The sequence below is a fragment of the Girardinichthys multiradiatus genome, chromosome 10 (genome assembly GCF_021462225.1).
Source record: "Girardinichthys multiradiatus isolate DD_20200921_A chromosome 10, DD_fGirMul_XY1, whole genome shotgun sequence".
In the NCBI taxonomy this organism is placed as follows: Eukaryota; Metazoa; Chordata; class Actinopteri; order Cyprinodontiformes; family Goodeidae; genus Girardinichthys; species Girardinichthys multiradiatus.
In genome coordinates this window covers 34787546-34801100 of record NC_061803.1, presented here as the reverse complement: position 1 = coordinate 34801100, position 13555 = coordinate 34787546, and the positions used below count along the sequence as shown (strand labels likewise).

General features: G+C 38.1%; 2 protein-coding genes across 5 annotated transcripts; one reads left to right on the top strand and one right to left on the bottom strand.

Moving 5' to 3' along the window:
• Positions 1-21: 21 nt before the first annotated feature.
• On the bottom strand, positions 22-13504 carry eif2ak1 (eukaryotic translation initiation factor 2-alpha kinase 1). 3 transcript variants are annotated; one of them, XM_047377878.1, is made up of 16 exons: positions 13346-13504; positions 13021-13169; positions 10400-10567; positions 10142-10278; positions 9600-9643; positions 9429-9528; positions 9247-9327; positions 8271-8364; positions 8106-8154; positions 7611-7989; positions 7397-7505; positions 7086-7192; positions 1913-2027; positions 1746-1825; positions 1340-1573; positions 22-334 (listed from the first exon to the last, which is right to left on the bottom strand). In XM_047377878.1, the coding sequence occupies exons 3-16, from the start codon at positions 10533-10535 to the stop codon at positions 209-211; spliced, it is 1791 nt and encodes a 596-aa protein (XP_047233834.1). In that variant the 5' UTR covers positions 10536-10567; positions 13021-13169; positions 13346-13504; the 3' UTR covers positions 22-208. The 3 variants fall into 3 exon arrangements, with proteins under 3 accessions (XP_047233834.1, XP_047233832.1, XP_047233833.1); XM_047377876.1 differs by having other exon boundaries at positions 13021-13499; XM_047377877.1 differs by lacking the exons at positions 13021-13169; positions 13346-13504 and adding an exon at positions 11060-11199.
• On the top strand, positions 2034-5749 carry LOC124875613 (ankyrin repeat domain-containing protein 61-like). Of its 2 annotated transcripts, XM_047377880.1 has the most exons (4): positions 2034-3915; positions 4115-4209; positions 4385-4556; positions 4652-5749. In XM_047377880.1, the coding sequence occupies exons 1-4, from the start codon at positions 3748-3750 to the stop codon at positions 4706-4708; spliced, it is 492 nt and encodes a 163-aa protein (XP_047233836.1). In that variant the 5' UTR covers positions 2034-3747; the 3' UTR covers positions 4709-5749. The 2 variants fall into 2 exon arrangements, with proteins under 2 accessions (XP_047233836.1, XP_047233835.1); XM_047377879.1 differs by having other exon boundaries at positions 4385-5749.
• Positions 13505-13555: the final 51 nt, after the last annotated feature.

The following is a 13555-nucleotide window of genomic DNA, read 5'->3' as shown; positions in this document are numbered from 1 at the left end:
CAAAATCACAGTAAACAAATATCAGTGTTTTTGAACCCCTGCATAAGTTTTATTTAGCAGCTGGATGAAAACAAATGCTGAAAATAAAACACTACTATATGTAAATGTACAGGACAAAATGTTTACACAAGCAGCCGCTTGTACTAAGGCAAGCAGAGTAAAATGTTGGCTCAATAAATCAAGTTTAGGCAATCTGATGTTTTAAGGCTCAGGTCTGGTCCAGTTCAGTAAAGCTAACAGTGACTTTTGAGTTCTGAAGTTGGCTGATCTGCATTCTCAGCTGCATGATTTCCTCCTCCTGCTCTTCGACTCTTTTCTGTAAACCGTGGATTAGCTGAAAGGGGAGAAAATACATGTTATAACTGGGTGGTAGTTAATATAGGCACCTTAGCTCCAAGTAAAACAAAGCACTGTTGGTCCAAACAAGAGAGGAACTTTATTGTGTCACAGTTTGTGTGACACAAAAAAGTAAAATTATAATAGTTTTTCTGTATTTACATTAAAATGTAAAACAAATTATAACAATCTTAATGGTGATGTAATTTAAAACAAAAAGCAACTGTTGCTCATACAGCTGCAAAAACAGATTGATTTTTACAGTATGTTGTCTAACAAATATTTACTGAATGCATAGATGCAGGCTGCTGTTGTAGTCATTACTTCTTTGAAAAACACGTTATACAGGTTTAAGTGCAAGTAAAAGAAACTAATTCTTTGGAAAATCAGATTCTGACTTGTCTGTGAAATAGTTGTCACTTTTGATGCACTCTCTCTCTGAGCACTGTCTACAAGGCAGAGTATCTTCACTAAAACATAATTAGGGTATAAGCAAAACATAAATGCTAAATTTAGTAGTAGTTTACTAGTGCCTATTGTGCAGAATCTTATACCGTTTTGCTGTTCGGTTCTTTAAGGAGCAACATAAGTAACAAGCTCATAATAGTCAGGTAATATTTTCCTGTAGAGCCAATAATGTTGATAAGATTTACTGGTAACAGCTGTTTAGTAATATATCTCAAACAAAGAATAAATGTCTTTTTGTGAGGGAAATGTGTAGTAGCCTTTCAGCCAGCTGGCATTCAGTGTTCAGCATTAGTTTGGGGAGGGGTGATTCTGTATTACTATATGCTCTATAGGCAGGAGTAAACTCTGATCACTCAAGCAATTTCTCTGGCATCTGATTAAAAGGTCTTTAAAAAAAGGGAACTGTATGACGGAAAATGTATGCCATTTTAAAACCTTGGTATACCTTAATATGTGTATCTAAACTATATTTAGATACTTTAAGACTTGAAATAATTAAATGAACAATATTATGCAAATATTTATCCCAATCTACCATGTCTTTATTGTAGAACATTTCACTTCCTAGGAGCTGGTTGGCTGATGGCCGAAGACCGGGGTCTCTGCTCGTCAGCTTCATGATGTATTTAGTCAGAACTGGCCATCTATGGCAGAAGGAGTCTGGAATCTTCCCTTCTCTTAGGTCCCCAAGGGTTCGGACTCGCTCCATCTCTGTCCCGAAGGGCTGGAACAGCTCAAGAGCCAGAACCCCAATGCTGTACATGTCTGACTGCAAGAGAAATATTAATACTGTTAGTTTTACAAAAACAACATGCAGGGATGAAGGTGCTTAATGTATAACAATATTTTCATAATTCGTCCATTCATGAGACAACTTAACCAAGACAATACAAATATTGTAAGATAATGATAATTAAGCTGTTGTGTTTAATATTAATTACCTTTGAATCATAATGAGAGCCTTTCAGTTGTTCTGGTGCAGCGTACACAAATGTGCCAACACCTGTTGTATGGGTGAAATCTGCAAAACATATGATCCATTCAGGGTAAATTATGCCATTTAGTGGCATGTTATGAAAATGTAATAAGCCAAGAGTTTTACAATTACCATCACCAGGAGAAATTGTTCTTTTATGGTCATCTACTATCATATCCCTACATGCCAAACCAAAGTCTCCAATCCGAACATGGCATTCATGACCACGAAGGAAAATGTTCCTTGGCTGGAAAAACAACAGAAAACAAAAATCTGTTAGGATTAGTCTAACGTGCGTTGAGTTTAAGAGTAGAGAAATCCAAAATGGTTGCATGTCACACAGCATAGGGGCAAAACATTTTATTATGCTGCTGTGTACAAATGGCTTGGTGAGTTTGCACATGTCCACATGGAAGATGCATTTATTTGAGAGAGAAAAAGTGACAGATTTCAATATTAAATATTTAGTCTAGCCATTGAAACATGGTAAACGGAGATTTTAAAAATGATGTAATAGGAGTGAGATTATGTCACGTATGATTGTTGTGGACCTTTTGAAATTACGATCTGGCCAAGAAAAAAAAAAAACGGTACTTGATTTATTTTAGTTTTTTCTTTTAAACAATAGTTAATTACTGTACATTTTTAAAGATCTGCATATTTAAGATTAACTCATTTAAAACATCAGTACATAACCATTTTAGCCCCCTGCCAAATGTGTTGTCCTTACTTACAATTCTTTTGTTTTAACCAAAATACAGAATCTAAGTATCTTTTTAAAGTCTGGGTAGAGTCATTTGAAATGAAATCCCTACTGTAAATATCAAAATATTGTAAAAATAAGCCATTTTCTTTTGAAGGTTCATGTAGCTTTTGTTGCTTTAAACAAATGTAGTTTAAGGCAAAATATTACTCTCAGAGTTACGAGATGCCGAACTCTGGTACAGAGTAATGCTATTCTGCATCTTTAACTGTTATTGGGCACTGTTGGTCAGCTGGCTGAAGAAAAGGCTCCTATGCTTTTCCAATGCACAAAGGGAAGACAAATTTGTCTGTTAGAAATATTGTAAAGTACAATTAGCAAGTTATAGAGTAATAAACAGCTACAATTACCTTGTTATACTTATGTTTGTCTATGAATAGTAGAACAAAAAAGGGAAATTATTGCTTTAGTCAGTGTTTATATTCAAGATAACTATAACTTAATGTTAAAAATAACGTTATTATAGCTGTAAAACCATTAGTGACTGAAGTTTTTTTTCCAGCTGTAGAGCAAGCATAGAGTAGTGATACATTATTTTGCAACAATATGATTAATTGTTGCTTTTCTGATTTAAATAAAACCAATTAGTTCATGCTATATATTTCTTGTTTTAGTATGATGCATACCATCAAACCATCTAGTTTTTACTGAACGTTATACACAGAACCATGCCTAACCATGACTGGCACATGTGCTAAAAAAGATAAGGATAAATGTTAAAGTCCCTGAAAAAATAACAAAATAAGCTACATTTTAAAATGGAGAATCATGGCCAGGCTCAGGATGTTCTCATCATTAAAGCCAATACATGTGTATTTCAGCGAGTTTTGAAGGTGGATCCAGACACAGAGAGTGAGAGAGAGCGAGTGAGAGGGAGAGTGAGAAAGAGAGCGAGAGAGAGAGAGATACAAACACAAACACTGAAGCAAGTCAGGGAGACTCCTCCTGTACCCATAACAGGCCCCAAACGCAGCCAGGCGTTATCAGATAGGCGAGTACGACCCAACACGATCAAATTAGATGTAAGAGACAAAGCTTTGAAGCAGAAGTACTTTCTAAAAACATCAAACCAGGAAGAAGGAAGTTGCTGATGATCACTTCTATATTTACTCTTTAGTTTGTATGAGAAACCAGAATAACTACATTCAAACCATTGAACATCTTAAAGAAGAAACTATAAGCAGTGTGTTTACAATACCCCATCATGTGTGAGGAGCAAAGCAAAGGCAAGGTTAACAAGATTTACAGTAATGGATTTTACAGTGCGGTGATGGATGAAGATATAAGAGGAATAGAAGGCATGGTACAGAAGAATGGGGCCAACTGTCAGATTGAGATACAAGATGCTGCATCTGGTGGACTGTTCTGGAAGGTAAATGCAACAACATCAGCTTCTTTGGAAATTACTTCTATTAGCAAAATGTTTAAGCTAAACCTTAACAATCTTACCTTCTAACAACAGAAATCCAGGAGGCTTCTCTGTTCATGCTTAGAACCATTTTAAAGGTTATGAAAAATAAAAAAGTGGCTCATCCACCAGAACTTATACATTTATGGTTCTCTTGTTTTAGTGCCAAGCCATCGTTCCCCTTCATCTGGCTGCTTCTTACAGAAGAGCACGCAGCATGCAGAGTTTGCTGTCAGCAGGAGCTGATGCTGAAATCAAGTGAGTAAAAACAGCACAAACTCGGGCTTTCATAGTAAAACATGTTTCAACCAAAATCTGGGGATATTTTTCCACTTCCGGCTAAAAGGGAAACCAGGAAGAAAAAAAGCACGACATTAGTTCCCTTTAACACAAAATGCACTCCTCATGTTTAGCAACAATCCTTCTTTCACAGGGACCAGCTGGGTCGGACTTCGCTACACTTGGTCATAATTAACTGGCCGATCATCCCGACAACCGGGCCAAAACCTTACTCCGAGTTCTGGACCACGATGACAAGCGCAGGCAGGAAGGGCGAAGCCTGTTTACGGCTCCTCTGTGAGCACGGTGTTAACGTCAACGCTCAGGTAAGGAGCTTTTACACAACATTAAATGTTAAAAATACAATCAAATTTATTCTAAAATATAATTTTGTAAATGCAGATTATTTTGTTATTACTAGATGGATGAAAAAGCCAGCAGACGGCTCTTCATGTATCAGTGCGTTACAGAGCGCTGACTAGTTATGGCGCTGATGTTAACGCTGTGGACAGCAGTAGAATGACACCTCTGCATATGGCAGCAGGGATCCTCCATAACATTACAGCTAGTCTGATCAGCCAGGGAGCTGATGTCAACATGGTCTGTATTGCAACATTGTTTAAAATGTGGCAAAGACTTAAAGAATGTCATTTTCATCTATATAGTAAACTTTTTTTTAAAGAGGATGCAGCACTCTGGGAACACTCCCCTGCACATCGCTGCAGTTGCAGTGATGACAAAAACAACTAAAATCCTGGAGGAAGACATCAGCTGCATCTCTGAGCTGCTGGAGCACGGAGCAAAGCCAAACATCCTAAACAAGGCTGGGATGTCACCATTACACCAAGCATGCAGCCTGGGGAATGAGGAGCTGGTGGATCTGCTGCTGAGATATGGAGGCAACGTCAATAAGCGGAGCAAAGGAGGAGAGAGCTGTCTGTTCCTGTTCCTGGACCACAGGCCTAACATGAGGAACAACTCTCTACTGAAGAAACTCCTCAGCCTGAGCTCCCCGCTCACAGTGTGCAACCAGAACGGCAGCTCGCCTTCATCCCTGACTCAGCCATGTTTCTTTAAACAGAGAGAGCAACTGTTCAACCTAACCCAGCAGCCAAAGACACTTCAGGATATTTGCAAAAGTAATATTTATCTGAAACATATTAGAGGAGGAAAGGAGCAGCTCAGAAAAGCCCTTCCTGAACGCATGTTTAACTTTGTCTTTAACCAATGGGAGATCCAAAACATTTCCTTTGTGGCAGAGAATGGATTTGATTTCCTCAAACAACATAATGTATAGGAAGAGTTGGCTGACATCCGTGTGTCAACCCACTGCTACAAGATTTTAACTATTCAAACTAGACATATCTTTTCACTTTCTGTCACATTAAAACCACACACTTCCTCTTATGTTATTAGAAATTTATGCAGCTGACCAACACAAAGTTGTACATAATAGAAAAATGGCAGAAAAATAAAATGTATTTTTTTCATAAATTTTACAAATAAAATGTGAAAAGTGTGGAGTGTAATTGTATTCAGTCCCCTTTATGAAGACCAAAGAAGACAGCAGGGTTAGGTAACAAAACAGCTTTAAACACCTGACAGAGCTCCGGTTAATCCATCGTTCCAAATAGGAAAGAGTATGGCACAGCTGCAACCCTACCAGGACATGGGGATCACCTGACAGGCCGAGCAAAAAAGAGTCTGAGACTCAGCCACTTGATTTTGGCTGCAAAATAAGGTGGAACCATCAAAAAACTTTTTCAGCAGCTTTTTTTGTCATTAATATATTTTGCATTGTTTATTATTTTTTGAAAGATGCCTGTCTAATTTCCTATCTTATGGCCTTCTTCCTTGAACTCTTCTATCCATGTTTCCGTAAATGTCAGATTTGTAGAGGGAACAACTAATAGTTGTCCTGTTGACATATTCTCCCACCTGAGCTGTGGATCTCTACAGCTGTCAGTAGATAAATATTGGTAAAATTAAAAAGATGACTTTAAACCCACATCTGCCAGGGGTATGAATAATTATGGACTTAGAATTGCTTTTAAAGTTTAATTTTAAAAGTAATTTTAAAATTAAACTTTAAAAAAACCTGTCAGACCACAGACTTCAAAAAAGTCTGTGGTCTGTCTGACCTCCACCAGCCTTATGCTCCCTCCAGATCCTTTAGATCTAATGATCACTTGCTTTTAGCTGCACCAAGGTCCAGGCTGGCCCACACAGGTGATGGAGCGTTCACGGTTGTAGCCGCTAAACTATGAAATAAACTGCCTCTACATACCAGACAGGATCCAACTGTCTGATGTTCTTAAGTAATATTCTATGGTGAAAACATGGTGGTGGTAGCATCATACTGCGGGGACACTGTAGGGCATGGTTTGGCTTCAGTTAGAACTATCCAGACAAAGTCTAAAGCTAAATCTAATTAGGACCCTTCAACAAGACTTGAAAATTTATCTTCGCAGAGGCTCTTCATGCAATCCGAGTTTGAGCTATTCTTGAGCCAAGAAGAATGGGCAAATATTTCAGTGCACAAATATGCAAACCTGGTAGACGCCAAAAAGACTTGCAGCAGCCAAAGGTGGGTCAGCAAAGTACTGGTTCTTGGAAGAGCTGAAGACAAATGCACAGCCCACATACTTTTCCCTCCACTTCACAATAATGTATTACTTTATGTTAGGTCTACCATAACTTTCCAAAAATATACTTATTTTGAAGTCTGTGGTTATAACATGAGAAAACGTGAAGAAATTCATAAAGTATTCAAATCAAATACTTTTGTAAGGCCATAAAAGTTGCAGAAACCTAAGTTTACACAGAAATGCTGATAAAGAACCTTTAAACGTTACCTTCAAGTCTCGGTGCATGATTCCTCTGGAGTGAATGTATTCCACCCCTTCAAGTATGTTCCTGAGCAAGTTTAACGTGTGTTCAGCATCAACACAACCATAAGGAGCTATGAAATACACAAGTAGAAGACGTACGTTTAAACCAGAGGGCAACTGAAATAAAGCAAACCATTTCAGCTCACAGATGGAAATTTGTAAAATGTTAAAAACAGATAACTAATTTAAAGCTGCTCTTCAAATATGAGGACACCGAGTCTGTAGTGGGACAACACGGCCTTGCAGAAGAATGGAGAAATGTTTAAGACAATTACATCCTGAGATGTGTTCCTCTTTTGGCCCGGAGTTCCTCTCAGAGATCCAGTCCTTTAGTGAGCGCTCACACAGCTGCATCTGGATGTAGAGCATCAGGTGGAACTGAACCTGCACATATAGAGGAACCAAACATAAAAGGATAAGATTTTTATTTATGTTTTGCTCAAGGAAAACAAAAAACCTAACTTCACACTTCCACTTTAAAACACCTACATCTTTAGAGGGTCTTCTTGTGTGGATTTCAGCCCGCTGTTGATGCTCCTTGTCGATGTAAGAGTTATTGTTCAGCTCAATGCTACTCCTGCACGACTTCTTGTCCAACATTGCCGACCGGTCCCAGCCCATGGCAGGACATTTGGAGCTGCTCCCGTGCTCACCCTGTCCAAGGAACACGCAGGGAACGTAGTTCTCTGGCATGCGCTGGACTGTCTTGGGACACACGGTCTGGCAGTCTGGCCTAGAAACTAAAGCTCTCCTAAGCTGGGTGTTTGGTGGTCCTTTTGCACTTGAATCAGCACCTGTCTCTGCTTGACTACGGCTTTGGAAAACTATAGAAGAGCTGGTGCTACTGTTGTCAAGGCTGTCGTCAAAACTATGAATAAAAGAATGAAGATATACAGTATATGTGATAAACTTAGAGTTTTAGACCAAACAGGCTAATGAAGTTGAAGGATATTGTGAAAATGTAATTCATGACTATAATCATACCCCTCTTTTTGTCCAGGTGATTCCAGAGCGGGAAGGTGTGACTCAGGATCTGCAACAACCGTGTTTTTTACACCAAACGGTTTTCACAGATTATTAGAAATCTTCTTTAACACGGCCTCCGTTTTTTAAGGTCAGCTTGTTTCAATATAACAAATAAATACTTACAGGCCGCTGGTTGAACATGTTCCATCCATGCAGTGTGATAGCCCACAATATTTACATGCTGCAAGCTGGATAACACTTTGACTTCCCTAAGGACCTGGAATACATTACATTTCCCAGTTAGATGGAGGGTCTGGAACAAATCTGTAGTAAATGTTAAACTCAAATATTTTTACTGAAATTTAAAAACAATAAAACTCCATCCACTCACCCCAGAAGAGAAATAAAAAAAAAACAACCAAAACCACAGACATCAAACAGACGTTGACATTTTTATAGATATTTTGTGAGAGACCCACACAAAATAGTGCCTTACTGTGAGGTGAAATGAGAAGGTTACACGGTTTCCAAAACGTTTTACACCAAATGAATCTGAGAAGGGAACTGTGTTTTATAAAACCGCCATCTGGGATATGTCTCTACCAGCTTTATACACCTAGAACCTGAAAGTTTTGCCCATTCCAAAGAAAAGCAAAGTGAATTTAGAAAACCACATCTTATTCCTCCCACGTCACAATCATGCACTGTTTTGTTGGATCTCTACATAAACGGTAATAAAATATGCTAAAGTTTGTTGCTGTAGAGTGAAAATATGTAAAATCTTTCAATGATTTGAAAAACTTATTCAGCACACAGCGATTATGACCCGGTACTTGATACAATTTATATTTACGTTCAATAATTGTCCTGGCTGGTGCCAAACATTGTTGAGCTGGATGTCATCTGGATCCCATGCCAAAGGCAAGAACATGACCAAACCCATGGATGTTTCAATAAAAAAGAAAGGAAAAAATCTCTTTCTGTTGAGTGAGACAAAGTATTTTAAGAAGGGCCCTGAAATAATCTCACTTTGATTTCTCAAGGCCAAGACGACACTGTGCCTGAAAGCTCTTATAGTATAAACTAATAGAAGTGTTGGTTATATAAGTGGCAGCAGTTTAAATCTGAAGTTTTAAGTTATGAAGAAGTGGAAACTAACCTTCATGCAGTCCTCCTTTGAGACTCTTTTGATGAGAATTTTCTTCACAGCATAATACTGGCCGTCTAGTTTGTTCACAACCTACAAAACGACGTTGAAGAAACCACAGTTATATTAAATAAATTCAGTCTAAACAAGGTGAGAGTTTTAAAAGAACTAACGGATTAAAAACAACGCAATACCTTAAAAACATTTCCATATGATCCTTTTCCAAGCCGACAGATTTCTTCAAACTCACTAAGATAGCGTGACGTCTGTGCTTGAAACAGTCCCTCCTTCGGCCTGCTGTCAGATCACTCTTTTAGAACGCACAGAGTTTTTGTAAAAAGAAACAACTGTAAACAACACGTTACCTTGCAGCCGGATTGTGCGCATTTGTGCCAAGACATTGTTGGCCCTGCAAACGAAGGGATAGTAACAAAAGCAAAAAGTAAATTCAATCATTTGTTCAAATAAAACCCCTTTTTGTTCACCCCCACTGTTAAACTACCTCTCCACGACTTCATCAAGCAGCACCATTTCAACTTCTTCACATTTGGTCGTATTACAGCCACAATTCTTAATTCATTTTATAGGGATTTAACGTGATAGACTAACACAAAGTATCACATCACTGAAGTTACATTTCCTAAAGCACTTTCAGGTATGACTGCAGCAACAGGTGGTTCTACAAAGACTCGACTCAGAGGTGCTGAATAAAAATGGATGCCCAAATTTCCTTTTCATTTTTTTTGTAAACTACTTTGAAAACAATGGAGCAATTCCTTTTCACTTCATAATTGTGCACTACTTTGTGTTGGTGAATTTCCAAAAATTCCAGTAAAATACATTGAAGTCTGTTGTCTGTAATAAGATAAAATGTGAAAGGGATCAGGGTATGTTGTGATTTAGGTACCTGTGGACAGAGCGAGGCGCTGGCAGCATTAAGCAGCTCAGTGAAAGCTCGGTTGTGCTGTAGTCTGATGGTGCTGAATTCATCACTTATGGCCAAAGGTGAGAGAAGGTTCATGGCTCCCAAACGCTGCCCAATTACTGTCACAAAATTAGAGAACTTATGTGTAACATATAATGATCATAAAATCCACTGGGAATACCAGATATGTGCAGAGTTTAAAAGAGCTTCTAAAACATTCAGGCACTTTTGAGCAACTACCTTTAAACAGCATTCGTGAGCGTGCAGGATTGCTCTCGTAGACGCAGCAGAGGTGCTCCAGCAGGGACCCGAGGAGAAGGTGGTTGGGGATCGCTGAGGCAAACTCTTGGATGGATGGGTAATGCCTGCCGGCCATCAGCAGCTCACAGTTACTCTCTGAATCTGAAGCTGAGCGTACAAAGACAGAACACATAGAATGAATAAACAGAAGCAAGTAATGCTCTTAAAAAACACTTTTCTTTGGTCATTATTTAGAATACAGTACAATAAAGCTAACGAGGACATTTTATTCTGCCATCATCTCCTGGGGAAGCAGCATCAGAGCCAGAGACTTAAAAAAGCTCAACAAGCTGATAAAGAAGGCTGGTTCTGTTCTGGGGACTCCTCTGGAACCTCTGGAGATCATTGTGCAAAGAATAATTCTTCATAAAATGAAGAACATTATGGAGAACCCTGAGCGTCCTCTTCATCAGACTGTCCTACAACAACAGAGTGTCTTCAGTCAGAGGCTTCTTCAGATCTGCTGTAAGACAGGAGAGAGATCCTTCCTGCCCACAGCCATCAGCATCTACCACAGCTCTTTGAAGAAACCCTCATAATGAGCTACAACATTTAATTTCCGTTTGGGTTAATAAAGTATTTTTGAGCTTAGCCGCTTACCTTGTTCAATTACTTTTGCTATCATTTCAACAATGTTCTTTTCTCCTAGGTTCATGTTTGAGAATGAAAGCGCTTTAGGCAGAATGCTCCGAGGTTTAATAACGATCATTCCCTTCGACTGCAGTACGTGAAATTAACTCATCTTGTTTTTACATTAGGGAGTGCGCAAAGCAATCGTCCTTATCTGCCATGTCCAGCAGACCGGCCCACCCTCCCTTAAACATAACACACACAGACGCACACCACAAGTAAGCTGAGATGTTCAGTGTGCCAAAGCAGGAAGGAGGGGCCTGCTCCTCGTCCCCTCTTGATGCATCTGGGTTGGGGGGTGATACAGGTCCTTCAGTTTAAGGTTCTTCTGAGGAGATGTCAGAGAAAGTGCAGGAATGCCTGGATATTTTGCTTCACAGAGAACTAAGAAATGCAGCAGTGCTCTCCAGAAATTTGTTTCCATTCTGTTTCCATTCAGCAGCGTTTCTTTGAACAGATTTCTGTATTTTTCATAGCCTATTTTGCAGATACAAAATGCACAATTTGTACAGAAACATTTTATTGCATATTTTAGGATTTACATGTTCCATTTATTCATTACTGTATAGTTTTGTATAACGGTTTACTGTAAAGCTTTTAACTTAATGATATTTTTTTATTTAATATGTGCATTTGTGTGCTTCGATTTCCCTTTTCCTAAAGGGGATTTTCCCACTGAGGGACAAATATTAAAATATTAAATTTCTGTCATTCATTTTTGATACGTAACAAAATCAAAACAACAAATAAATGTTATCACTTCAAGAATAGGATAGAATAATCATCTTTTTGTCCCTGAATGGGGAAATGTAAATGTATTAGCAGCAAAGTTATATGTAAATAGAAGTGCACAGACATAAAAAATAAGCAAGAATAAACAAAAATAAAAAGGAGACAGCACATTAATGCCAAATATGCAAGTCAGAAAACTATACAGTTATGAACAAACCGTAGATGTATAATCATACAAGAAATGTACACTAAGATCATGTGAAAATTTTCATATTTGTGTAAAAAAATATGCAGCAGCCTGAGACTAAACGAGGTCTTCATAATGTTATAGCCACATTTGGAATGATACCTGATTTTTTGCTTTAAATTAAGTGCTAGCTAATGTTTTACATTTTTGTTTTAAAATTGTATAAATACCATAACACAGTGGTATTTTTGGTTGAATATTATCATACTATGAGACACTCATTGCGGCTCATGTCAAGTAAATATTACTTAAACGTTAGTTTGGAGTAACCTATAACCTTTGGCTGAATAACAAAAAGCATCATTAAAGTCCATCATTAGACAGAGATCACACGTCTGACTGAGCTTAATAACAATACCAAGATGTGAGACAAACAAACAGGACAAAGTGCTTCATGAAGGCCTGAAAAAATAAAAAGTATTGAAACATGCTTGACAATTGATTATTGCTCTTATTGCATTTACTTAGTTTTTGTGCACAAACCAACAGATTATTTTCCAAATTCTCACCTCTGAAGTGCTAAATTAATTTGGAAATATACAGCTAACAGTTTCTCAAACGCATTAGATTATAGTTTACAATTAAAGATTTTGAGAGTTTGCACCTTATAAAAGATGATGATGGAATATAAACGTTGGGTATTTAAATCAAGGATTATTTACCGTTTTCACAAGATGAATTATGAATTAGACGACGATAAATTGCTCAAAATTTGTGATATCAACATACATCAAACTAGACACTGTCATATAATGTGAAATTGGTATTTTCAAATAAGGTCGTAGTGACGTCTCCATGAAACGAGATGCAGTTAGCCTCGCGAGAACTGCCTCAATGAAAATTTTGGATATTTTACTCTACCAATGCATCAAAAATATGATGTAAACGTCACAAATTGTTGGATGAAAATAAAATCCATGAACATTCAGGTAAAAGAAGCTAAGCTGCTTACTGTCAAACTGTACGTCTTCGTCCTCTTCGCTCGCCAAACTTAACAAGCTCTGTTGTCTCCGGACCGCTCTGAGGCTGCGGTGGACCAACAGGTTGCTACCGCTACCAGAACATTCCTCTGAACGCACCAGACCGTTGTCCGGCGTTGAACTGTACATTTTAAACGTGAACAACGACAGCATAAAATTAAAACATTTTCCTAGAATGCTACCAAATTCCCAAGAGCTAACCTCATTTTAGCCAATGGCTATGAATAAATTTTCGTTTTTAAAACCTTTACATGGAGGAACGTGTCTAAAATTAAAGGCTTGGGAAAAGTCCCTCACCCTCTCCGTCAACTGGCGGCCATGTTTGAAGAACAGCCGGTTTGAAGGAACCGTCACAAAGAGTCTGCATTATATCAACCAGACAACTTGTTCCTTCCCAACTATTTTACAAAACAAGAAACAAATAAAAACGCAAGAGTTTAATTAAATATACAAATACATATATTAAAAGAATTAGTATCAAATATTTAGGTAACCCAATTGTATTCG

Excerpts from the sequence above, each read along its gene's own strand:
- LOC124875613 (XM_047377879.1), top strand. The coding sequence starts at position 3,748 with ATGTGTGAGGAGCAAAGCAAAGGCAAGGTTAACAAGATTTACAGTAAT. Across the intron at positions 3,916-4,114 it reads CTGGTGGACTGTTCTGGAAG|TGCCAAGCCATCGTTCCCCT; the intron begins GTAAATGCAACA and ends CTCTTGTTTTAG. Across the intron at positions 4,210-4,384 it reads GGAGCTGATGCTGAAATCAA|GGACCAGCTGGGTCGGACTT; the intron begins GTGAGTAAAAAC and ends CTTCTTTCACAG.
- eif2ak1 (XM_047377876.1), bottom strand. The coding sequence starts at position 13,201 with ATGCTGTCGTTGTTCACGTTTAAAATGTACAGTTCAACGCCGGACAAC. Across the intron at positions 10,279-10,399 it reads CTCACGAATGCTGTTTAAAG|TAATTGGGCAGCGTTTGGGA; the intron begins GTAGTTGCTCAA and ends ATTTTGTGACAG. Across the intron at positions 1,826-1,912 it reads AACAATTTCTCCTGGTGATG|ATTTCACCCATACAACAGGT; the intron begins GTAATTGTAAAA and ends TATGTTTTGCAG.